The sequence below is a fragment of the Bos mutus genome, chromosome 18 (assembly GCF_027580195.1).
Source record: "Bos mutus isolate GX-2022 chromosome 18, NWIPB_WYAK_1.1, whole genome shotgun sequence".
NCBI lineage: Eukaryota > Metazoa > Chordata > Mammalia > Artiodactyla > Bovidae > Bos > Bos mutus.
Window position 1 is genome coordinate 52,387,424 of NC_091634.1, and position 26,842 is coordinate 52,414,265.

Genomic DNA, 26,842 nt, shown 5'->3' on the forward strand with positions numbered 1-26,842 from the left:
ACATGAATGAGGAGTCATTTCTCCAGTGGACAGAAAACTCCTCCTGAGCCCTGGCTACGAGCCAGCAGATTCACAGGAACTTACTTGAAACGGACAAGCCTGGAGGTTCCAGCCTTTGTCACCCACACACAGCAGGCTCTGTGGCAGGTGGGTTACGGCCCACCCTTCCCTTCCCTTCTCCTGGGAACTGCCCCCGCCACTGGTCACCTCTTGTCGCCACGAGAACAGTGGACGTGGCTCCACTCGACAGGTTGGGAGATGAAGTCGTCTTCCCACTGGACCACTTGCAGGGCCTGTCTCCTCACTGCTCCACCCTGGCCAGGGCTGTCAGGGTGATTAGAGGTGGGGTGTCCCCGAGAGGTGGTCCCTGCAGTGGTGGAGCTGTGGGCAGACCCCAGGGCAGAATAGGGTCCCCAGCAAGTAGCCCGAGGCCTTGGAGAGGATGTGGGGTCCGGGTCAGGACCCCAGAGCACGCTCTGCTCCTCCCTGCTTGGCGGTCCATGCTGCCTCCACCCACATGCTCAGCTGCCCTGCGTCCAAGGGGACGGGGGTCTTCTGGGCCGATGCTGATGCTGTTTGCCCTGAACTGTCTGAGCCTGACCCAGGACACCCTGACTGCTCAGATTTTAGAGAAGCCGCTTGGCTGACACCTTCCCAGGAGCCTCCCCCTTGCTGGAATGTCACTGTCACAGGACGTGCCCACCCCCGGCCAGGCTGCCTCCCTGCACCTGCCTCGCGCTTGCCGGGTGCTGGCCTCTGGCTCCGGGGCTTTGCTCGGGCAGTGGGGTCGGGAGGCAGGGCAGTGCAGACAGCGCGGGGCAGGTCTGGCTCGGGCCCAGTTCCTGCCTGGGTAGCTGCTCGGCCCTCCCCGAGCCTCGGTGTCCTGTCTGCGAATGAGAGTCATTCCCTCAGGCTTCAGGGTGGGAGGCACGGGGAGCGTCTGGCCCAGAGCAGAGGTCAATGCAGTTTCTTCCTCCTTTTCTCAGTGATGAAGAACTGTCTAGTCAAGGGACTTTCCTGGCAGTCTTCCTTGTTGGGACTTCACCTTTCGGTGTGGGGAGCTGGGGTGGGGGGTTGTGTGTGCGGGTTTGACCCCTGGTTGGGAATCTAGGATGCCACACGCCTCACAGCCAAGAAACCAGGGTATAACGCAGATGCAACACTGAATATAACACATTCAATGAAGACTTAAAAAATGGTCCACATTAAAAAAATATTTAAAAACATTAGCTAGTCAAGAAATGCAATTTGAAAAAAAAAAAAAAAAGAGAGACCTGGGGTCACCTCTCCCGCTTTCTCTAAACTGTAAAGAACACAGCAGCTCTGTGTGGTGATGAGAAATTATGGGGACGCTTCTGTTTCTATCCGAGAACAGATCAAGATGGACTTTATTATTCCAATGAATGCCCTACAACTCAGTTAAAAATCAGAAAGAGACAGTTAGCTCCATTTAAATCTTAAACGTACCTTATGCCTAATTTAGAACAAAGCTCAGAGTAAGCTGTTGATCGCAAAAGGGCTAAGAGATCCTCTACCCTTTTAAGCCACGTAGAGAAGGTGGCCCCCTTCTGCAGAAGTGTAAAGCCCCTAGGTGACCAAGAGAGGGCAGAGTTGTGCAACCCTGAGCTCCCAAGATCTGGAGGCAGAGAAGGTCCAGCCCTCTGAGATGAAAGATGTGAGGTGGTGGGGGGTGGGGTTTGGGCGGGGAGGGCAGGCAGGAGAGAAGTGGGGGGCTGGTATCTGAGTGACTCCAGCCAGCACGGAGGAGCAAGCTCAGGGCCTGTTAGACAAGGTTCCGGCTGGAGAGCTCCGAGCTCGGGCCGAGCTGCTGAGGCCCCAGCCCCTCACCTGACAGTGTGGCGCTGCTTAGTTACTGGGGTGGCGAGGACGCCTCAGCGCACAGAAGCTCCTGGGGACAGACTAGTCCACTGAGTCAGTCACCTCGTAGGACAGAAGCCAGGAAACCCTCACGACGCTAATTTCCAGACAGACCTACAACCAGGTGAGTGTGACGGTGGTCCCAGAGTCCAGATGTACCAACGTGTGAGACCCAGTGGGGCATGAACACTCAGAGCATAGCAGCCTCCATACCCACCCATCCAGCATGCATCACCAACCCATCATCCACCCATCATCCACCCATCCCATCATCCATCCACCCATCCATCCATCCCATCATCCACCTATCCATCCATCCCATCATCCACCCATCCACCCATCCCATCATCCACCCATCCCATTATCCACCCATTCCATCATCCACCCATCCCATCATCCACCCATCCATCCATCCCATCATCCACCCATCCATCCCATCCATCAATTCCACAATTTTCCCAGCACCCATCCAGCATCCTTCATCCAGTCTTCACAGAGCACCTAATGTGAGGCTATAAGAAATAAGGTGTGACAGAAATGGAAAATTATCGATGACTGTGGAAGCTGGGTGATCAGCACACAGGGTTATACTACAGGGTTATACAAGCACACAATTATACTATTTGCCCACTCTTGTGTCTTCTGTTTGAAGATTCTCACATACGAGGTTGAACAGAGACAAGGTGCGGAGTGCGGGAACTGGGGACTGCAGTCTCAGGCCCCGTCCGCCACATGCAAGCAGTCAGTGCCTGAACTCTTTCCAAGCTCTGGGGGGCGGTGACATTAGGCCCGCAGAGCCCTAGTGCCTCCAGCATCAGCTCCAAGCAGCACCCAGAAGGAGGACCCTGCTTCCACCAGGACACAGAAAAAGCAGTTTCTAGCTGTGACGGAGGTCGCGTTATGTGTTACTAGGCCCCAAGCGGCACGCTGAAGCTACAGAGAAGGCCCAGGGATGGGTCTGGAAGGCGAAAGGCAAGGAAAGTGGGGGACCTGCCGCCTGATTCAACACCACACCCCCTGCACCCCCACAACCCCCTTCCCCTCTGTCCTCAGGCCACCCGCTCCAGGCCAGCTTCACAGAGACCAGACGTGCCTGCGGGCTGGCTGGGGACCAAGGGCACAGCTAACGAGGCCTCGGACCTCAAAGACAACCGTCACGCGACAGTGAATAACCATGCGTTTAATGCCTCACAGAACAAACTTGTTCTCTGCTATGAAGTTCATTATGAACTTGAATCACTGTGACTGTCGAGTCTATAATCCAGGTTAAATCCCGGGCGACGACAACTCTTGTGTCCAATAATTTAACCGAGTGAAGTTTGTGTAGATTCGCAAACCTTTTCATATATCTCCAGAATTTAACTGGTGAGACGTAGCAAGCCCTCCACCCCGCCGCCATTGGTGGAGAGAGTCGGCTAAGGCGACCACGGCTGAACCGTGTTCTGAGCTCAGAGGAACATCCGTTGTCATCTGGGCCATCTGCCTGGGGCCTGGCGCCCACCCTGCCCTGGGACGAGAGCTGGCTTCTGAAGGCCGTGCCAGGGTAGCGGGGCAGGCTGAGGCCCTGATGGAATCCCCAGGGGAGGGCCCCGCATCCCCACCCAGCCCACAGCCACCGATACCCACCACCACCCGGCAGTAACACGCCTTCCCTCTCGCCGTGGAAGCCGGGGCCCGGCCTCCGGGTGTGAGCCCGCCACAGGCCAGAGACCACAGTTCAACTCCGCTTTACTCTAGAAGTGCCTCTGGGTGCACAGCCCCACGTCCCCACCCCCGGGAAATCATCGTTTCCTGGGCTGGGGGACGTCGGTCGGCTTCGGTGAGCGTGACGCTAGAGTTTGCTGTTCTTCTGGAACTGCGCCACCAGGCTGAGGACCTGCTCGGAGGCCTTGATGCTCTTGGAGCCGAGGTAGGCGGTGCTGTTGGCGGCCGTGTCCTCTAGGAAGTAGCGGTAGTTGACCATCAGGCCGCAGGCGCCCGTGACGCCCTTGAGGCTGACGTCGGCCAGCCAGTTGATGCGCCAGAGCACGGCCCCGTTCTGCAGGTGGAAGTGGGCCACGGGGTTGAGCGCGTAGCCCCGGTGCTTCTCCCCGTACAGGTACCAGGCGCACAGCCGCATCAGCGGGGCTTGCAGTGCCCGCGCCAGCTGCTCCGACTGCGCCCACTCGCTGCTGCTCAGCAGCGTCTGTAGCGTTTCGAGCGCGGGGCCGCCCGTGAGCTCGGCGATCTCCTGACTCTCGGAGTCCGTCAACAGTCCGCTCCGCCCGTGCTCCTTGGCTTTGGACTTGAGTAGCCCCAGGAGCCACTTGGTGAAGCCGGGGATGGGAGACAGGCTGGAGAAGGCGCCCAGCGCGGGGAACTCCTTCTGCAGGCGCGGGGGGTAGGGGAGGAGGGGGAGAGAACACACACACGCGGTTCAGGGCTGAGGCACGGACACGGACACCCCGCGTTTACGGCCTACGTGTGGCTAGCCTCCGGGTGCTGCCGCGTGGCGGACGGGCACCATGTGCGGCGGGCTACTCTCACAACAAGAATCTGCCATGTGCAGGAGTCCTGGAGGCATCCTGCGGCCCCAGGACAAGCCTCCCCTTGTGGTGTGTCCACCTGTACCGCCATCCGTGCAGGCAAGCTGGGGGTCTCGCCTGAAATCGGAGGGGTGGGTCGCTGTGGAGTGGGGGCCTGAATAGAGCCCACCAGGTGCCTCTCAGGGACTCTGCTGAGGCAGCATAATCGGGTTTGGTGCTCCGCACACTGTTGAATGAATAACTGATCACCTAACAATACCAATGGGGGCGGAGGATGGGGCGGGGGCGGGGGGCAAGGGCAGGTCTCCACATCAGATAACACGGTTCAATCACTGCTGTTCAAATCGCACAGTGTCCTCAATGCTTGTTTCACAGAAGCCAGAATTTTCCAATTGAAAATGTAACATACGCTCACGACAGAAGAAGCATCTTAAAGTTCAGGACAGAAGCAAAGGAAGCAGCGCTCCAGTACTCTGAGCTCTCCAGGCGACAGAGAGGAGTCCTCTGTCTCCTGGCGGTGTTTACAAGGCTGAGACAGCTCTCTCACATCCTGCTGTCTGGATTTACATGACAAGGATTTACAGTCCTCTTCGTCCTCACTCAGGATCCAGAACCACAACTTTAACAACAGGATGCTCTTAAGATGACCCCCGGAAGCTCCTAACCCTGCTCCCCCCATCTTTCATAACCCGCCACGCAGACCTCTGTGGGGACAGGGCTGTGCTTCTCTCCAGACTCCCCGGACGGCCATCCCGCTCCCAGCCCAGATGGGGAGTGGACGTCAGCGGGCAGCGCAGCTCCTGGGCCGCAGGACTCAGGAGCAGAGCTTGTGGGCGGGTCCCGGGACGGGCCTCCTCCTCCGACTGCCTTCCTGACCCTCTTGCTCGCTCCCCCAACCCCACCCCCATCATCAACACCTTCAGCAGAGAAGCAGAAGAAAAGAACTCAAGAGTAACTAGAACAAGTGGCTCTTATCACCTCTGGGGAGAGCGCAGCAGGGTCTGAATCTAGAAGCTGATGCCCAACTGCATCCTGAGAACTCAGATGTAATGTGAGGAGTCTACCGCGAGACGGTGTCTGAATTCCACCCTGGCCCGTCCCTCTCTGAGGGGCTGCAGAGGCCGCCGCGTGTATGGAGACCACAGGCGCAGAGAACACCGCTCTCAGAGCCCGTTCCTAACCGTCTAATTATTTTACCTAAAAATGAGACTCTATGCATGACAGTTTGCCCCAGCCCCTTGTGAGGTGGTTTTAAACAGCCCAGACCCACAGTGGACCAGACGTTTGTTTCCCAGGGCAACTGAGAGAACCTTGTGTCAGCGTTCGCACCCTCCAGCTGCCTGGCCTGAGCTCGGGGCTCCCTGCTGACCACGAGTGGCTGAGGGTGGCTGGGCGGTGCTTGTCAGGGCCAGGACTGGACCATGGGAGCCTGCTGGTGACCGAGTGCCAGGAGGAAACGGCCCCACCAGCCCGGGCGCAGGGACCCTTGCAGATGCCGCCGCCCTTGGGACGCATCTGAGCCTCCTGGTCCATGAGAGGCTAGTTTTGGGGGCCTTTTTCTCAGCATGCCTTCCACCTCCCGAGGTGTCTCAGGGCTCCTAGGAGCTGCCAAGGGGCACCCCTCCTGCTCACCCTGGCCTGGAGAGTCACCTTGTCCTTGAGATGAGGGCAGGACTCCTCGGCCACCCCAAGGTGGGGATGCACAGGGTGGGACCAGCGCCCAGCTCGCTCACCTGCAGCTCCTTCACCACCCGCTTGATGAGGAAGGCGCCCAGCTCCACGCCCTGCAGCCCCTGCTGGGTTAGGCTCAGCGAGTAGAAGATGGCCGTGGTGATCTTGTTCCGCTCCTCCGTCTCTGATGGGGGGCACTCCTTTACTATGATCGTCTGGAAAACACAAAGGACCCCAGGGTAGATAGAGAGTCTCCCCTGACTCCCCAGACCAGCTCCAGAGGCTACACGTCCTGAGATCTCTCTGGAGGCGGTGGTCTCACAACCTCTGCGGCTGTGTGCCCAGCGCTGTATCATTTCCATCACTTCAAATTCTCATGCAAACTGTGGAATCATGACTCCTGGCCCTTAGGCCTCTCTGGGGCCTCCGTGCAAAACACTCCTCTTGAGCCCTGGAGAAGCACGCTGGCCCTCCTCCAGGGCCACGGGGCCCCACTCTGGGTCACCTGACCTGCACCGAGGGCACACAGGTACCTGGATGCTGCTGGAGATCTCGCTGGTCAGGGCCACGTGCAGGACGATCAGGGGTTCCCCTGGCGTCGAGCAGTGAGAGAAGAAGTAGCACCTCCGATAGGGCCCCACGCGTCGCTTCATGTCCATCCAGGTTTTCACGGGGTGCACGGCCTCAGCCCTGGTGGGCACGAGACAACGAAGAGAGACAAACGTCACAGATCACGGATCAGATAGCCGGGGCAAAGTCCTAGTCGGCTATTCACTCAGGTCAAAGAAACCCTGTAAATACAGCTTCGAGGGACTCGGGAGGAAATTCAGAGAAGATCGCTTTAGCATGAAGCGGTACAGACTGAGAGGAACCAGAGTGGGTGATCGTCTTACACACAAAACTGTGCTCTTGGCCCGGGTCTTAAAGCCTAGTTCGCCGGGCCCTGGGGGAGCGGTTGTACGCCGGATTTTCACACAGGGGCCTGACCAGATGCCTGTTGCTGGGGGTCCTGCGTCTGCTCTGAATCTCCGAGGTCTGAAGTCATCGCTGCCCGTGGACACGCGTTGCCTGGCGGGTTCTGCTAGTCCAGCCACCTCGTCCACCGCTGCTGTTTCAACACGAGGCACAGCAGCAGCACTGTATGCCAGCCCGCCTTTCACGGTGTCCAGGTCAGGCTGGATTCGCTCACTGTATTGTGAGTTTGGAAATTCTTATCCAAGGGAGACGTTTTAACAGCTGGTTGGGACGATGCTGTCTGGGTGACTAATACTCACTCTTGGTCTGTGAGTCTGGGCAGCTCTGATCATGGGGTTCTTTGGGCAGAAGTGGGCTTGAGAGCTTTCTTTCTTTCTTTTAGACGTTTATTATCATCATTTATTTTTTGGCTATGCCGTGTGGCATGCAGGGTCTTAGCTCCCTGATCAGAGACCAAACCCGTGCCCCCTGCAGTGGAAGCACAGAGTCTCAGCCACTGGACTGCTGAGGAAGTCCCCCAAGGGCTTTAACTATGAGCACGTAGCCGAGACCCCTCGTGCAGGTTCACTGGCAGAAGGACCTGTCTCTACCTGTGCCCTTTTCTCCTCGTGGTCTCGGCATCATCTGCCAGGACAGCCACCCCTGGGAATACCGTGTTTGGGTTTTATCAGGCTCGGGAGGAAACGTACATGGGTGGGGAGGCAGGGGATGGAGGCTGGCTTTCAGCTGAAATCTAAGCAGAGCGGCAGCGTCACACTCACTCGCTGATTCTCTGGAGCACTTCGCACGGGGAATGCCAGGTGACCCGCTCCAGGTTCAGGAACCCCGAGGAAAACCACTCCGAGAGCATGTTTTTCAGCACCCCGTTCATTTCCTGAAACAGAGAGGAGAGAACGCTGACCTTCCGTGGGGAAGATGTCCAGCCCATCCCCGAGGTGCTGCTGGGAATCAGACACGAAGTCGGGCAGGGGTGTGTGCTGAGACAGCCGGACAGACGGAATGCAGCGCTATCCCTTCTCTCCTCCCACCGGTAAGACAGCCGACTGGAGTGTTCAAGCTGAACCAAGTTCCCCAAGTCAGATAACGTGTTCTGGCTCATTTGCCACCATGGACACAGCTATGCATGTGAGTTAAGCTCACGCTGAACAGTGTGTCATGGAGCGAATGTGGACACCCTCTCAGGACCATTCTTTGATTCACCAAGACACCCATCCTTCTTTCTTAAGAGAAATAAGTGCTGGCTCCCAGCCCCACATTTAGACAACTCTAAGGTGTGTGCGTGTTTTCCTATTTTTAATGTCTCAGAACTCAGGACCCATCTCTAGAGTGACGGCAGGTCATGGCTGAATCGGCAGCATTCTTTCCTTCCCTGAGTGGCCATAGAGTAATAGTGCATCTGGCAATCTGTGCATTTAAATTTGACATTATTCTAATTTCACTTTTTTACAGCAAATCTGCTTCCCAAAATGATCTGAGTCAACTTTACCATCAGAGATACATTCACACTGAGACTTTGAGGAAGACCAGAATGAGAGGTGCAGGAGGAGAGGACGCGGCTTAGTCTGGTGATCTCAGGCCAAATAAGTGGCAAGCTTTGTAACAGCCAGAGAGGAGGGACATCCAAAGCAAGAGACACGGCTGTTGTTCCTCAATAGTTGTGTCCCTTTCTTCCAAATCAACAGAAGCCTCACTTTTTAGCTGGGCACAAGGATGTTCAGAACAAAGCCTGCACGGCAACTGAGGGTAGCCACATCACTGAGTTCTGGCTACTCAGATGTAAGCGGAGGTGTTCTGTAGCAGCTTTTGGGAACCTTGAAAGATGGCAGGAGCAGCCCTTTGCTTCTCTTTTTCTTTGTCCTTCCCACTGCGGGTTGGAAGGTGATGTGATGGCTAGAGCTAAAGCAGCCACCAGGGGCCGTGAGGTAACTTTGAGGATAAAAGTTGTTCAGGGAAGAGCAACAAGCAGAAATCTGGGTCAACGGAGGGCACCACAGAGCAGGATCAGCCTTGGGCTGCCCACCTCCAGACTTCTAAATGAGAGGCAAGCTTCTCTTGTTCAAACCCCTATTGTTCTTGAGTCTCTGTTATTTAAGACGAGCTACATACTACACTGAATATTATTACTGAATAACAGCAAACATCTCCGTTTGTCTGGTACAGAACTGACCTTATGAATCCCTGTATAGGAATCACAAAGACCATGACGGATAACACCTATAAAACTGTACACAAGCTAAGAAACTGTTATAGGGCCAGTTCACATTCTAATCCATGCTAGAAGCTCAAAGGACTCAGAACCTGGTCACTTGAGGATACATTGCAGGCATGGAGTTGGTGGCTCAGAAAGGGTTTCAGAATGAAGTGAGGGCCACCTTTAAACACTGAAGGCCTGGGGCACAGAAGAGGCCCCATGGGGCCGAGAAGTTGGGGGTTAAGTCATCTAGGACCAACTAGGGGAGGCAAAAGTCAGACTCCACGTAAAGAAGAACATTCGTGTAGCTGGGGCTGCCCACGGAGTTCCTCCTGGCAGAGAGCGGCCCTCCCCATGGGATGAGACGGGCACAGGGTGGGCAAGAACACGGCAGAAATGTTTTGACTAGAGGGCCGTGTGACCTCTCATTTCTCTTCTCTCTTTACCCCACGGTCTAGTCTCCTTCACTGGGCTCTCAGCTCCATAAGCGTGGAGGTCATTTCTGATTCATTCCTCTGGTTCTCAAAGCATCAGTGGGGTCTCCCACGTGGAAGATGATAACGGATTGATGGCAAATGGAAAAGAGAAGACACCCTGGAGAACAGCGACTAGAAGCAGCAGGGGGAGGAAGGGATGGCTTTCTGGTCAACACAGATGGCCTCTTATAAAACTCTCTTTCCTGCATGGACTACAGTGGTTCAGTCTTCCTGGGGTCCTTGCACACTCTAGAGTGTGCACTAAACACCAGCACCCTCTCCCCAGAGAAACGCAAACACATTAGTAAAACTCTGCATAGAATTTCCTGGGTTTCATGGACCCCTTTGAAACTCATCTATGGATCATCCCCAGGGGTCCCTGGATCCCAGGCTGGGGACCTCTGCTCTGAAAGGTCAGGAATGGACCAGTCGAGTTCCATGTAGGATGTACTGGCATCTCTGTGACACATGTAACAGGAAAAAGCTGGGGAAAATCTAGCTTCAGTGGTAGTTCAGTTCAATTACGAAAGGAATGGTCTGGCTGATGGAAGTGGCCTCCTCTCTAAGTCCCTTCGTTCTATTCTGGGCTACTGACGGCTATAAAATGTGACACTGGACACGAGATCTGGGAATCTAGGTTAAAGGTGACCCATCTCCCCCGCTCAGGGCCACCAGGACCGCAGCTGTTCAGGCTGGAATCAGGCGCCGAGGGCAGTAAGGCTGCTGGACCTCTGACCGTGGAAGGAGAGGGAACGGGCATGTGTGTGTCAGCCTCAGGAATTCAGAAACTTCATCGGCAACCCAGGACTTGAATGTGCCAGCTGCTGGCACAACATTCTTCTGTACAAATAAGCTCACCTCTTAGTCTGGCTGACAGAACTCAGTAGGACCACGAGGACCACCAGGGTAATTACAGACAGGACAAGCCACCAGGGAGTTCACGACGGTGTCTTGGGCTGGGCGTGGCGGCGGTGCTGGGGGCCTGGCTGGGGAGGAGCTCGGTCCCTTCTCCTGTTTCTGCCTGGACTTCTTTTGAGGTTTCCACAGCCTTCACCATATTTCCGTGTTCACGTTTCCCATCATTTCCCAAATGCCAGGCCCACTCTGCACATCGCTGATGGTGCCTACACTCTCTGCTAGAACGGGAGTTCCCTGGGCTTCATTGGGGGTTTTATCTGTAAGAAACGTAACTCTTCAACCTAAAAGGGCTTTTGGAAAGAATTCTGTGTCTGTAACCAGGACACACAGGAAGCACGCTCCACCCTGCAAAACGCACACACTGTGTCCCCTGCTCAGTGCGCGGTTGACGCACAACTACAAGTTCACAGGGCGTCCCCTTCAGGAGGAGAGCAGCTGACAGGTGGCCTGGACTCACGCCTCAGAGCCCAAAGCCCTCCTCAGGAAGGAACACGCAGATTCGGGCTTCTGGTCACACGCCTAGGTGTCAGAATTAGCCTCTCAACTCACTTGGAACTTCAACAGAGAACAACTTTTTTTAACAAAAAGAACATTTTGATCTTGTAAGCCAAGGCACTGCTTCTTTTTCAGCTTAATTAAAGCTGCTTTGTGGGTTTGATATCACCCTCTGCCATCCCACCCCCGCCACCAACAATGGATGACTGATTATTCTTCTATCTCCTATGGTTAAAACTCGGTGAGGGTGGGCAGGGGGAGGTCCTGTGATCAGAGAATTCAAGGACAATGACAAGTCCCTTTCCTACAGAATTCTTAACTATGAAAACAACTAAAATGCCTCTTGGAACAACTCCATTAAGATCAGTTCACTTACTACCATCCAAGAAGTTCTACAAAGCAGCATCAGATGGACAGACCACAGCAGCGGGGACTTGGGATGGATCAAGAAGTCCCAGGCTGACCCTCTGAGATGCTCAGGCTCCTCATGACCTTCTAAGTAACAGGTGGCAAAGTCTAGCTTCTCAGCAGTGGATCAGCTATCTTGAGAACCCAGCACAAACGTTTCACCTTTGCCAGGTTGTACGAACTTTCCCCATAGCACTTGCATCTTCCCTGCAGAGACTTGACACTGACTCTGAACTTCCTATCGAGAAGAATTAAGAAACCTTATCTGATTTAAATTATCTGACAAAGGTTTGTGTAGTCAAAGCCATGGTATTTCCAGTAGTCGTGTATGGATGTGAGAGCTGGACCATAAAGAAGGCTGAGTGCCGAAGAATTGATGTTTTCATACTGCGGTGCTGGGGCAGACCCTAGAGAGTCCCTTGAATACCAAGGGGATCAAACCAGTCAATCCTAAAGGAAGTCAACCCTGAATCCTCACTGGAAGGACTGATTGCTGAAGCTGACGCTCCAATACTTTGGCCACGTGATATGAAGAGCCGACGCACTGGAAAAGACCTGGATGCTGGGAAAGGTTGAAGGTGGGAGGAGAAGGCGACGACAGAGGATGAGATGGTTGGATGGCATCACCGACTCAACGGACATGAGTTTGAGCAAGCCCTGGTAGGTGGTGAAGGACAGGAAAGCCTGGTGTGCTGCAGTCGATGGAGCTGCAAAGAGCTGGACATGACTGAGCGAGTGAACAACAGGAACAAGGTAAGGGATCCACGCCTGCCTAGACTCCCGCCTGGGGCTTCACGCTGGGCTCCACAGGGATGGAAGTGTCAAGCTTCTAGAACCTTCCTCTATCTCCAATTATCACAGCCCTCGGTCAGAGACAAACACTGGTAAGCATGTTTTCAGCCGAGCTCCACGGCACCTCTTGGGGCATTCCTTAGGAGAAGCAGACTGACTTTGGGCAGACTGTCCGCTGGCAGCCTCTCACCCCAGCGCAGAGCCTGCTGGCCCAGGACAGTGAAGGGACTGGGCAGCGGTCACCTAAAATCACGCTTCTAACCAGAGGACGCCAGCCCGTCCTCCCCCTCCTGGTGTGCCTTCCACGGTACCCACTATTCCGTGTGAGATACCCAGTCAGCCTCCTTTTGGGCCTACCACTTGCCGGCGGTTATTCTAAAAATGCCTCTGTGCTCACAAGATCCAGTAACCAAGAAGCTCTGAGATCCAGCAGACTGAGTCCACAGCAGGGTAATGCCCAGGCCTGAGCCCCAAGCAGCTCTGGTTCACCAGAGATTACCTGGCAGCTCCAGAGGCCGGCAGGGTCCAGGGGAGAAGTGCACCTGTGTGATGGGGTGCTGGCCCCTGGGGATGCAGGGCTCCCACTCTAAAGCTTCGAGGGCCAAACCTCTGCTGGTTGCCTACTGAATTCCTAAAAGCTAAAAGCTCTAGCTGCGCTGCCTCTTAAATGTTGCTGCAAAATCCCGAATCAAACAGAAGAGATGGGATCAAGATGGGCCAAACACACTAGCTGATTCTGGGGGCAAATTACTGCATCAGGTCCGCATGACGACTTCTATGGATTAAAAAACCTGTGTCGAGGGGAGGAAGTAAACTAGTTTAGTAACTAATGTCTCAGCATCGGAGAATGGAGAACCGGAGGCCACATCAGGAACTGCCCAGGGCGAGGCAGCCCCACTGTTGTGTAGGATGAGTCTTAGCCGCAAAGAAACCTTCCACGGCCCCCGGGGCTTGGTTCCAAGCTCAGACCCTTGAGTGGAGCAGTCTGACCTCGGGACAAATGGGGGCGATTAGTTGCCAGGTTCGCTGGACGCTGGGGCACCCAGGAGTCCAACTTACACTTCATCATTTGGCTACACAGGACAAGGTTCCCAGTTTTCTAGGAGCTGATCATCTAGTTGCAGAGTAACAATACATTTAAAGGCTAGATTCTGTGGTTAACGCGTCTGAGTGGTACAGACAGTTACATGCCTATGAAGCACAGAACGGGGTGAGGCCACCCTGAGCTGGACTAGCTGGAAAAGTCCAAAAAACGAGCTGGGGGTGGAGGCGGCTCCTACTCTTAACAGGAATCATGAGGGATGCGGGTTCAGGAACTTTCCATCCAAGAGAGAGCCTGGCTGGAGAGGAGGGTCCGTGCAGGGGAGAAATGCTGGGGGAGTTGGGATGTGCAGCGTGGCCGGTGGGCAGCAAAAATGCCAAAGGACAGACACTGATGGCCAGCCTTCCGGCCATGCGAAGTTTGATGATTTTTTTTTCAAGAGAAGAGTAGAGACTGACCTGTGGCTTCAGAAGACGGTGGGCGCCGAGGTGGCTGGTATGAAGGAAGCTTGCACAGTCTTAGAAAGATAAACACACTCACAACTAGAGAACATTAAACTCCTGACTCAGGGAAACCAAATAAAACAAAGCCATTAAATGAGTGGGTTGTCTCACCTTCCCTTCGGTTTTATAGGAGAAGGCACATTCTAAGAGACTAAGCCAGCTTCGATCTGGTTAGGCCGTCAACTGAGAGTCGGAGTGCCATGATGGAGTGCACACCTGCAGCCGCGGCGGCAGGGCTTGGGCGGAGGCGCTCTTACCAGCTCTGCGCTCTGGGGGCTGTACTGGGACAAGCTTCAGTCACCTCATCTGTCAGGCAGTCCCCACGTCTCGCTGAGGATGAAATGAGCTAGTGAATGGAAGGCACTTACATCTACTGTGTCTGCGGTTAATCTTCGTATACTCGAAGGGAAGCTCCCGGACCACGCCACCGTGGAGCCTGGAGCATGCCTGGGACAACACAGCCAGCCCACGGATGGCTGAAGGGGTGGACGGATGGGCAGAGGGGTTCACTGTGGGTCAGGTGACAGACATCCCACCTGATTCTCAAGTCTCCTATGCAATGAGAATTTAGTTTCAGAAGGCTTTCAGGAGCACTGGTCTCTGCCTCAAAGGAAAAAAAAAAGTCTGCTTGGATTGCAGACTAAACCCAAGACACTCTTGGGAGGAATGGGTATGCCCGCAGGGTGTGGAACACAAGGTCTCAGCCTTTCAGATGGGGATTTAATTGGGAACACTCAATTTAACACACTCAGAATCCAAGACTGACTTGGTGCTAACGCAATAGACCACCAAGGTTCTCAGCTTGGCCCTAGGTAACACTTAGCGGTGTAGATCAGTCAGCTACTAAGAGCAGTCAAATCATAGCCTCTATTATCACCCCGAGATTAATCCTAACTACACCCAGTTTTAATGCATCTACGGCAAAGAAAGTTTCTTATACACACCAGAACTCATATACCATGACGGGATATAAAGTGTAGCCTATAAAACCCAGGGAATTTGGATTTGGGTAGTGGTCAGACATTCTTATTTGCTCTGAGTTCTTGGTCAGGTCATGTGAACTTATCTGACCTGTTTCTTTTACTGTAAAAGGTGACATATCACTTCCCCAAGAGTAAGGATATGAACAGGAAAACCATTATGCCAGGTGTTAGGCGTTCTTAAAGGAATCAGGACATAATCCTTTTAACTGTTCACTTCTTTTCTAAGCCAACTGAACTTGATAAAGTTCTGAATGTCAGAACTTTTCTATAACGTTTACAGCATTTTTGGTTTGCTATAGAGCAAATTAGTGATCCATACTTGATATCAATGGAATACAAGAACTATATTCAACTATCAGCCACCTTTCAAGTCATCACTATTTAAATCTTAAATTATTTGTTCACATCTAAAGTGGGCTCACCTCGCTAAGTGCCTGATTACCCAAGGAGACAACTTAGAATCCTATTTTAGGGCTTAACTCGGGCTGGAAACGCTCTGCCCCGGGCGACGTGGCAGAGACGATAGAGGGCACCCGGACTCCTGGACGGTGGTGACCTCGAGTTCTAGTCACCTCTGTACGTTTCACAGGGTTTTTCAGGATAATGGCTCACACAGCTGGCGCTACAAGTAAGTTACCTTTTGTTGACCCCATCCAGGTTTTCAGAAAGTTACCCGATGCTCCGTTTGGTACTCATTCAAGTGTACCGCAAAGACGAAAATCTCAGGTAAGATAATAAAACAGAGAACTTTATAGAGCATGCTCATCAGGAACGAGGCGTGACAGGCACCTTGAAAGCAAGCGGGTGCCAAGTTTCTACCAAGACTGGAGAGAGCTGAGGCTTGAGTGAGGAAAGGGTGGGAAGGAAGTGGGGCAGGGTTCAGGGGCTGTGACTCTCGGAGAAGTGGGCACGGCTCCAGGCAAGCGAAGGTGGAGTGCTTGGGGCTTGAGGGGCGAGGGCCGCCTAGGGTCAGCGGACCTGGGCACTAGGCGGGGGCGCGGCCCGGGCGGTCCCCGCCCCCACGAGGTCCGGGGACGGCCCGGGCGGAGCCTTACCCGGACGTGCGGCCCCTCCACTAGCTTGAGGGCTTGCGCCTCGAGCAGGTCGGCCCGCAGCCGCACCAGGAAGCGCACGCCGCCCTCCATCTTGCTGATGTGGTGGAAGAGGCTGCGGTAGCGCGGCACTAGCGCGTAGCGCAGCCGGTCCTCGGCCTGCAGCAGCACGGCTGCCTCCCGCGGCTGCTGGCGCAGCTGGAGCACACCGGCGCTCTGCTCGGCCACCTGGCTGTGGTCCACGCCGAAGCCGCGCGCCAGGCGGCCCAGTAGCTCGGCGCGCTCGGCTGTCTCGGCCAGGCCGCCGTAGAAGCTCACAAAGTCCGCGCACTGGTTCTCCGCCCTCGCCGGGGTCTTCTCGCGCAGCTCATAGGCCGGCATCGCGGGCACGGCGCGGTGCAGCAGCTCGTCCATGGCCCGCTCCAGGGCGCCGGCCGCCGCCGGCCGCCCGCTCGACAGCCGCGGTCCTGGCGGCTGCGGCTGCCGCGGGGGTAGCCGCAGCCGGAGGAGGCGCCCGGCAGACAGGCCTGGCCCGAGGACTCGCATGGTGAGCGGCGACAGCTGCCTGGGGAACGCCGCGGCCGCCGCGCTTCCGGCTTCCGGCGCGCGCGCCTTCCCATTGGCCGAGGCTGAGGGACGGCCGGGGCGGCGACCAATCGGGAATGGGAGGGGGCGGGGAGACTGGGCGGGGCGATGGGGCGGTATGGAGCGCGGCGCCAGGCCAAGTGCGGCCAAAGGTAACCCGGACCGCGACCAATCCGAGGGCCGAGCGGCGGCGGGGCGGCTCCGGTTGGTGAGTTCAGGGGTGGCCCCTGCCCTGTCAGCTGTTCACCCAAAGTCACCTCCTCTGCCCCTCTCTCCTCCAGGGCCTAGCTCTTCAGCCCTAAGGAACATGACAGTCACTCAGCGGACGTGTTACACGCGCAGATTCCTGGCCCGACCCCAGAGATTCTCGGAGTGTCTGGGGCAGGGGCGCAGGCATCTGCGTGTCTACGAAGTACGCTAGTGGTCGTTTCTGGCAAGGTAGGTCGCCTCTGTCTCGACCCCTGCCTAGCGCTCTCGCTTGCACAGATGACCCCCAGAGCTGCAGGCTATCGCTCTCCTGAGCTCCGGACCCAGGCTTCCAGCTGCCTGCTGGAGCGCTCTCTCACCGATGCGGCAAACGGGGCTCTCCCAAGCGGCTCGTGCCCCACCCTGTCCCCCTTCCCTTGGTCCTCATTCATTCACTCCCTTATTCAACAGAGTGTTTATTAACGGCCTGGCAGGTGCCAGGTCCTGCACTAGGCACAGAGATAAAATAGTGAACGACAGACCTGATCGTGCCTCCATGGAGTTTACATTCTAACAGGAACACAGACCACGGCATAACTACTGGTTGCGGTAAGTGCTGTAAGGGAAATAAACTGTGTGGAGTGATATAACTGGGCCGGCGTGGACTTCCCCTCACCCTGTGGACCGGGTCATCAAGGAAGGTCTCTTCCGCACAAGCTCAGGAGCAGGAGCAGGAGCGCAGGAGTACCGTATCAGTTACTAACCCTATTCTCACTTGCTCCACAACCAAATGCAAGCACCCTCTTCCATCGCTGGAGGGAGCACCACTTGGTAACATCCCTGTGTGGGGGGGAGGGGGTGCCTTTGGAATACCTCTCAGCATTGCAAACTGGCCCAGCAATTTGCACAGATAAATCCTCCGTCTGCTGAATGGGCTAATGTTCCTAGGAGAGATGATTTCCTCCCCTAGGAAGTGAGGCTCTGACTCCCTTCTGTTGTCTCCTCCTCCTCCTAGTCCCAATCCCATACTGCATTCATGGGAGAATACCACACACCAGCCATGTCCCCCACGGAGCAAAAACTGCAGGAGGCACGAGGAATACGTGCGGTTTTGCTCCACTCAGATGGAAATCCAAAGCGTCCTTTGTTCAAGGGGGGAGAAAACCCAGTGCCTGGCTGCCTAGATACCAGAACTACCCTAGAACTGTCTGGTCCAAGTGTTACGGTATAAAGAAGCCGAGGGGTAGTAGTTCTTTATGGGCCAGCCTTTGCCCTGATCTTACAGGGCTCCTTCTGCCGAGGCACAGACACGCAAAGCCTTCTGAGGGCTTGGCAGTGGCTTCTGAGCCAGCGCTAGTTCACCTTCACTAAGGAAATGGCCAAGATGCATCTCCAGCTGCTGAAAGGAGTCTGCCCAGGCCAGACAGGCTGCTGTGGTGCTTGGCCTCACATTCCCCATTCCATGTGCTCTCATCTATCTGGGATACCCCGGCCTTGCTGCAGGAACCTTATCCACTGCTTAATTACTAATATTCGCTTAAAGTACAGTTCTCAATCCCTCTTCCATCTCCCTACCTTTTCACATACTTTTTTTTTTAAATTGAAGTATGGTTGAATTATAATGTGTTAATTTCTGCTGTACAGCAAAGTGGCTCAGTTATATGTATGTATACATTCTTCTTCATAGTCTTTTCCATTGTGGTTTATCACAGGATATTGAATATAGTTCTTGGTGCTCTACAGTAGGACCCTGTTGTTTTCTATTCTATATATACCAGTTTGCATCTGCTAATCCCAGACTCCCAGTCCGATTCTCTCCCAGCTCCCTCCTCCTTGGCAACTACCAGTCTGTTCTCTATGTTCCTGATGCTGTTTCACAGATAGGTCCATTTGTGTTATCTTTTAGATCCCACATGTAAGTGATATCATATGGTATTTGTCTCTCTCTTTCTGATTTACTTCACTTAGTATGATAAACTCTAGCTGCATCCGTTCACATAATTTCCTTTTTTTCTGATAAATAAGAGGTTTTAATGTATAAAAAGTGAATTAAGCAGCTCCCAGAACACATATAATTTCTTGATTCTGCTTTGCTCTGTGTTCATAGTTAATTTTCTCTAGGTGTCAACTGCCATTCTCTGCTTCTCCCTGCATATTCCCTTGGTTCAAAACACTGCCCTAATCCAAGACTGAAATTGAGAAAACAATTCCATTTACAAGAGTATCAAAAAGAAAAAAGCACTTAAGAATAAATTTAACCAAGGACATCTAGGACATGTACACGGAAAAAAACAGAACACTGAAATGAAAGAAGATCCAATCAAATGGAAAGATAGTCTGTGTTTATGAGTTGGAATATTTAACATGGTTAAGATGGTAAAACTGCCCAGATGAATATGCAGATTCAATGCAATCCCTATCAAATCCTCTTTGCAGAAATGGAAAAGTTCAGCCTAAAATTCAAAATGAAAATGCCAGAGGCCCTGAACAGCCAAAACTCCTTCTTTGTTCTTTAAAAAGAAGAACAAAGTTGGAAGATTCGCACTTCCTGATTTCAAAACTCACTACAAATTTACAGTATCCAAAACAATGTGGTGCTGACAAAAAGGCAGACGTATAGATGGATGGGAGAGAATTGAGAGTCCAGAAATAAACCTATGCATCTGTGGTCTGCTGATTTCTCACAAGGTTTCTATGACCATTGAATGGAAGAAAGGATAGACTTTTCAACAAATGGGACCAGAACAACTGGATATCCACATGCAAAAGAATGAATCCAGATGTCCACCTCACACCATACCCAGAAATTAACTTAAAATGTATCCATGACCTAAATATAAATCTCTCAGAAGGGAAAATAGATGTAAATCTTCATGACATTAGATTAGGCAGTGGTTTCTTAAATATGACACCAAAAGCAAAAACAACAAAATAAAGTGCACTTTATCAAAATTAAAAACTTTCATGCATCAAAGGACATTATCAAGAAAGTGAAAAGACAATCCACAGAATGGGAGAGATACTTGAAAATCACATACCTGATAAGGATCTAGTCTCTAGAATGTATGAAGTATTCCTATATTTGGACACCAAAAAGATAAACAACCCAATTTAAAAAAAGGGCACAGGAATTTGAATAAACATTTCTCCCAAGAGGATATGTATATGAACAATAAACACGTGAAAAGATTCTCAACATCAGTAGTCAGTATGGAAATGCAAATCAAAACCACAGTGAGCTATCACTTCAAATCCACTGGCACGGCAATAATAATAACTACAAACAGTAACAACAGTCAAGTAAGTGTTGGTGAGGATATTGAGAAATTGGAACTGTCACACACAGTGGGGATGTAAAATGGTTCTGTGCGTGTGTGCTGAGTCACTCAGTCATGTCCGACTCTGGGACCCTATGGACTTGTAGCCCACCGGACTCCTCTGTCCATGGGGTTCTCCAGGCAAGAATACTGGAGTGGGTTGCCATTCCCTTCTCCAAGGGATCTTCCCAACCCAGGGATCGAACCCAGGTCTCCTGCGTTGCAGGAGGATTCCTTACTGTCTGAGCCACCAGGGAAGCCCAAAATGGTGCTGCCATTGTGGAAATTATTTTGGTAGCACCTTAAGAAGTTAAACACAGAGTTACCATATGGCCCAGCAACTCCACGGCCAAGTATATGTTCACAGTAAAACATGAATACAGATATTCACAGCAGCATTATTCATAAAGTCAAAAACAGCCCAAACATCCATGACTGGATGAATGGAATAAACCCAATGTCATATGTCTACAAAATGGAATATTAACAGCCATCAATAGGTATGGAATACTGATACATGTTGCAACATGGATGAGTCTGGAAAACATTATGCCAAGTGAAAGAAGCCAGATACAAAAGACCACGTTTTGTAGGATCCTATTTATGTGAAATCTCTAGAACAAGTCTCTACAAAAGTCTATACAGACAGAAAGTAAATTAATGGTTGCCTAGCACTGTGGGAGGGGAGAATTGGTAGTCACAGTTCATGGGTGTGGAGTTCTTTTTGGCTGATGGAAATGATGTGGAATTATCCAGTGATGATGACTGCACAACATGAATGTACTAAAACCTCCCAAACTGCACACTTTAAAATGGCTGAAAGAGGCTCAAACTTCCAGGTAGGAAATGAATGAGGCACATGTATGAAATGTACAGCGTTGAGGGATATAGTCAATAGTTATGTAATATCTTTGTGTGGAGACAGATGGTAACTAGACTTGCCGTGGTCATTTTGTGAAGTAGAGAAACACTGAATCGCTATGTTGTGTAATAGGAGCTAACACAGTGTTGGAGGTCAGTTATACTTCAAAAGCAAACTCAAAGGAAAAAAAGACCAGATTGGTGGTTTCCAGAGGCAGGGATGGAGGTAGTCAGAAGGCACAAAATTCCACTTGTAAGATAAATAAGTACGAGGGCTGTAAGGTACAACATGATAAATGTAATTAACACCGTTGTATGTCCCATATGAAAGCTGCTATTAAAGAGTAAATCCTGAGTTCTCATCATAAGGGGAAATTCTTTTCCTACTTCTTTTTTAATTTATATGCAGTAATGGATGTTCACTAAATTTATTGTGGGAATCATTCTATGATGTAAGTAAGTCAAATCATTATGCTGTACACCTTAAACTTCTGTCAATAATATCACAGTGAAAGTGGAAAGAAAAAAAAATGGTTAAAATAAAAATTAATTTTATGTTATGTGGATTTTATTTTAAAAAAAAAAAAAAGGGACCATCTCAGAAGGATTTGCATCTCTCTACCCAATTTCAGTTCAGAGAATCTGATTGATCCATCTTGGATTAAGTGACCAGGCTAGGATAAAAGGTAATGGGACTGGGGGATGTACCCTTTTGGGAAGGGACACAGTATTCGGAGGAGAGGGTTATGGGCTTGGCAGCTGTCCCAAAAGATATCTGTTGTTGTTAGTTACTAAGTCATGTCTGACTCTGTGATCCCATGGACTGTAGCCCATCAGGCTCCTCTGTCCATGGGATTTCCCAGCAAGAATACTGGAGTGGGCTGCCATTTCCTTCTCTAGGGGACCTTCGCCACCCAGGGATCGAATCTGCATCTCCTGCATTGGCAGGCCGATTCTTTACCACTGAGCCACTGGGGAAGCCCGAAAGATATCTACTTTTAAGCATAAAAAAAGAGCTAAAAATTTTTTTGGAAAAAAAAAATCACCCATAATTCTAGCATCTTAATTACGGCAGTTTTTATTTCTGCAAATCCTTCCAGTATTTGTCCACAGGCCAACACATTTTTCTGAGTTGTAATCACTGTGTTTGTGCTGTTTATTTCCTGTTCTTTTTTACTTCCCATCACATCACAAACATCTCCCATGTTTCTAAATCACCTTCATAATCATCCTTTTTAATGGCTGCATAACATTCAATTGAGTTGATGTACCATAATCTCTTAATCGCTCTGCCATTTCTGGATATTTACACAGCTTCTAATTTTTTTTTCCTGCTAATATATAGATCCTGCTGCAGGAAATATTTTCATGCATACTGATTTTTTTCTTTACTGGAGTTGCCCAGATTACTTAAAAACGACCAAATAGGATAAAATTTCCCATGAATTGTCAAACTAACCAAGAAACCTAGAGTAGAGAGAGACTTGTAAGCTCTCCAGGGCTCCCTGGGCAGACAGACACAGCTCCTGGAGACCCCACCTCCCCAGGGAGGGCTCTGCCCTCTCAGCGCTGGTGTGTTCATGCCTCTCTCCCTACTAGCTGTTCTCCGAGTTGTCTGTGCTGTGAATATACGAATGTGGATTTCTCCTTTTATTTGATTTGCATCCAGGTGTGTTTGGCTCAGCAGTAAAGAATCAGCCTGCACTGCAGGAGATGCCGGAGATATGGGTTCGATCCCTGGGTCAGGAAGATCCCCTGGAGGAGGACATGGTAACCCATTCCAGTATTCTTGCCTGAAAAATCCCATGGACAGAGGAGACTGGTGGGCTACAGTCCATGGGGTCACAAAGAGTTGAACATGACTGAGCACGCATGCACACAGGTGGGTTTGTTTTTGCTGTTGCAGCACTACCATGAACATTCTTAGACACATCTCCAGGTCCTGGGGCACATGTGTCCCTGGAGAGCCTCTCACCCTTGACACGACAGACATATTGTGTTTGTGTGACGCAGAGCCATCCCGTGCATCCTGGCCCCTACACACTAGATACCAATAGTAGCTCCAGTCAACAACCGAAAATGTCTCTGGCCATTACCAAATGTCCCCTGGGGGAACCAGCTGCCTTCCCACTGTGGAGGACCACTGCTCTAGACTAATGGTTCTCAAACTGCTGCACTTCAGAATCATACGGGGGATTTTTAGCAATATTCCATTCCTTATATCTGAACAAAACTATAATTCAAAAAAGTACAGGCACCCCTGTGTTCACAGCAGCAGTATGCACAACAGACAAGGCGTGGAAGCAACCTAAGTGCCTGTTGACAGAGGAATGGATAAAGAAGATTGGGTGCATATACATACACCGAGTTGATTAGCAACCATAATTCCATCTGCCACCTTAGTTCCCTTTTGCCATATGTAATGTAACATATTCACAGCTTCCAGGGGTTAGGGTGTGGACATATATGGAGGATGACATTCTGTGGGCACCCAGGGCAGCCTCCCTCATGAGGATCACATGTTGCCCACAAGACAAAGATCTCGTTTCAAAACACTATTATACCATGAATCTATTTTTATTTTAAAAGACAAAACAAAGCATTCTGAAAAAAAGTTCACCAAAATGTTAACGCTAAGTTATTTCTGGGTGATGGCTCTAAAAAAAAAAAAAACTTTAAAATATTTTTTAAAACTCTATTTTTGAGTTGCTGGATTAAAAAAAATTACAGTGAGGTAGCATGAGTTTTAACAGTAATGAAAAGCCACAGTGTTTTCATTTCCATTCTGGATGGGAAAAAAAGAACCTATATTTATCTGGCTTCATAACTTGTGCATCTTCCAGGAAGCTACATGTTACTCTTTATCCAGTGTGATTTGACAGGGTGAACACTTGGAGGTGTTGGCTCTGTGCCAGCCCTTGGCCCCCCGTGTTTGTTACAAGTATGAACAGAGCTCAGCCACTGCATACAGACAGCTCAGGGTGCCTGAACGTCTCACGTTTCCTGCTTTAATATTCAGTTCAATTCAGTTCAGTTGCTCAGTTGTGTCCGACTCTTTGCGACCCCATGAATCGCAGCACACCAGGCCTCCCTGTCCGTCACCAACTCCCAGAGTTCACTCAGACTCACGACCATCGAGTCAGTGATGCCATCCAGCCATCTCATCCTCTGTCGTCCCCTTCTTCTCCTGCCCCCAATCCCTCCCAGCATCAGAGTCTTTTCCAATGAGTCAACTCTTCACATGAGGTGGCCAAAGTACTGGAGTTTCAGCTTTAGCATCAGTCCTTCCAAAGAAATCCCAGGGCTGATTTTCTTCAGAATGGACTGGTTGGATCTCCATTAGTAACTGTATTAAACTCAGTTCAATCTCTTCTTGGGAACTCAGTGTTCTCATCAAGACCCACGCTGGTGTGAAATACTTTGTGGGGTCTCAGTTCCTGTCTCTGGACATCACATTCCTGAGGCTTCTGCAACATATGTGGTCACTCACTGCTTAGACTGAGTGGTCATAGATGGTCACCATTTCTTGATGGTCGGTACTGACGGTGATGATATTCATGTTTCAGAGCACTGACTACATGCTAGGAAAAGTGCAAAGTCTTTCACATGTTTCATCTCGTCTAACTCTCAGATAACCCTGAAGGAGGGGCTTTATTACTTTCCCGTTTCACAGATGAAAAAACTGAGGCTCAGGCAGGTAAGGTAATGTGTCCAAAGTCACACAGCTAGTTAGTGAAGTGCCAATCACCCCATTTCTGGCCAATTCCAAGGCATAAGATATTCATCTCTCCCCAATATCATTTCCTACATGCAGTATATAACCCCATGGATTGCAGCAGGTGGTATGTTCCAAAGACAGTGGAGATAATTCCTATCCTAACTCTAACTCTCCTCTCCTTGAATCTGAGTGGGCGTGTGGAGTAGCCATGCAGTTCACTGCTCAGATCTCCCTTCAAGAAAGAACTCAGTGTTCAGCTGCAAGGAAGACTGTAGCTGATGCCTGAAACTGTTAGTGCCTGCACTGCACACTTCAGCTTTCAGACCAAGGCCACACTCTTCCTGGGCGGCCCTGCCCATGACTCAGCAGGGCAGAAGTCCAGGGCTTGGTGTTTCCCAACATGGGCGTCTCCCAGCAGACAACCTTTGGTCCTGAGTCCGGGGAGGTAGGGTTGGCCACACCTCCCATATGCACCACCCTCAGTGGCTCTTCCTGCCCCATCCTGCACACTCCCACCCTCTTCCCCTCAAAAGTATCAGATCTACACTGTGGTCTGAAAGCTTTTGCTGCCCCATTCTGCCTCCCACTCTGTTCTCTTTCAGATGCTACCCACAGCAGACCTCTTGGACTCTAAGCTCCATCCCAGTGGCTGCTTGCCAGAGGACTCATCTGACACAGTGTAGTGCTGTCAAAAGAATGTGGTGGAAGTGTTGCTGCATGACTTCCAAGACTGGGGCACAAAAGGCCAGGCAGCCTCCTCATTGTCACTGGAACACTCGCTCGTAGAGCCTTCAGCTGGCACGAGGCTGCCATATTGTGAGGAAGCCCAAGCCAGCCCATGTGGAGAGACCACATGGAGAAGCTCTGAGATAACATGAAAGGGGTTGGGGAGAGAAAGGGAGGGAGGGAGACAGGGAGGGGAAGAGAGGAGGGGGAGACAGAGAAATTGATGTCCTTGGCCAGCCACCATTTACTCCAAACCCCTGTTCTTGGAGGAGGAAATGGCAATCCACTCCAGTATTCTTGCCTGAGAAATCCCACAGACAGAGGAGCCTGGCGGGCTATCATTCATAGTGTCGCAAAGAGTCTGACACGCCTAAAGCGACTTAGCATACCTGCTGTTCTAGTTCTGCTGCTGCTGCTGCTAAGTCGCTTCAGTCGTGTCCAACTCTGTGAGACCCCATAGATGGCAGCCCACCAGGCTCCCCTGTCCCTGGGATTCTCCAGGCAAGAACACTGGAGTGGGTTGTCATTTCCTTCTCCAATGCATGAAAGTGAAAAGTGAAAGTGAAGTTGCTCAGTCGTGTCCAACTAGTAGCGACCCCATGGACTGCAGCCTACCAGGCTCCTCCATCCATGGGATTTTCTAGGCAAGAGTATTGGAGTGGCTTGCCATTGCCTTCTCCATTTTAGTTCTAGCCACCACTAGATTAAAACCACACAAGAGCCACCTGCTCAGACAAGCCCTTCCCCAGTTCCTGACCCACTCAGACAATGAGAGGCAAATTGTCATTGGTGGTTTCAAGCCACAGAGTTTTGACTCATTTGTTACTCAGCGGTAGATAACTGGTACGAGCACTCTGTGGACAGAGGTGTGTGAGGCTGAGGCCTGTCACTTTTCAGAATACTTAAGCACCTTTGCTGCTGACAGCTTGGCACACTGTAGGTGTCCAGCACACATCTGTTACTGCTTTGCATGTTCAATAAGATTATAAATATGGAAAACTCAGCAGTGGCCACAGGACTGGAAAAGGTCAGTGTTCATTCCAATCCCAAAGAAAGGCAATGCCAAAGAATGCTCAAACTACCCCACAATTGCACTCATCTCACACGCTAGTAAAGTAATGCTCAAAATTCTCCAAGCCAGGCTTCAGCAATACATGAACCGTGAACTTCCAGATGTTCAAGCTGGTTTTAGAAAAGGCAGAGGAACCAGAGATCAAATTGCCAACCTCCGCTGGATCATGGAAAAAGCAAGAGAGTTCCAGAAAAGCATCTATTTCTGCTTTATTGACTATGTCAAAGCCTTTGACTGTGTGGATCACAATAAACTGTGGAAAATTCTGAAAGAGATGGGAATACCAGACCACCTGATCTGCCTCTTGAGAAATTTGTATGCATGTTAGGAAGCAACAGTTAGAACTGGACATGGAACAACAGACTGGTTCCAAATAGGAAAAGGAGTATGTCAAGGGTGTATATTGTCACCCTGCTTATTTAACTTATATGCAGAGTACATCCTGAGAAACGCTGGACTGGAAGAAAC

The 26,842-nt window shown here is 51.3% G+C and overlaps 1 protein-coding gene and 1 long non-coding RNA gene across 3 annotated transcripts; one reads left to right on the forward strand and one right to left on the reverse strand.

The window, feature by feature from the left end:
* Positions 1-3,043: 3,043 nt before the first annotated feature.
* MLYCD (malonyl-CoA decarboxylase) lies at positions 3,044-16,557 on the reverse strand. Its single transcript, XM_005902627.3, has 5 exons — positions 15,913-16,557; positions 7,811-7,923; positions 6,608-6,764; positions 6,137-6,289; positions 3,044-4,243 (listed from the first exon to the last, which is right to left on the reverse strand). The coding sequence occupies exons 1-5, from the start codon at positions 16,453-16,455 to the stop codon at positions 3,710-3,712; spliced, it is 1,500 nt and encodes a 499-aa protein (XP_005902689.2). The 5' UTR covers positions 16,456-16,557; the 3' UTR covers positions 3,044-3,709.
* LOC138991849 (uncharacterized) lies at positions 11,127-25,452 on the forward strand. 2 transcript variants are annotated; one of them, XR_011467741.1, is made up of 5 exons: positions 11,127-12,290; positions 15,515-15,583; positions 16,776-17,289; positions 22,528-22,740; positions 25,179-25,452. It is a non-coding gene; the product is annotated as an uncharacterized lncRNA (long non-coding RNA). The 2 variants fall into 2 exon arrangements; XR_011467742.1 differs by having other exon boundaries at positions 16,776-16,932.
* Positions 25,453-26,842: the final 1,390 nt, after the last annotated feature.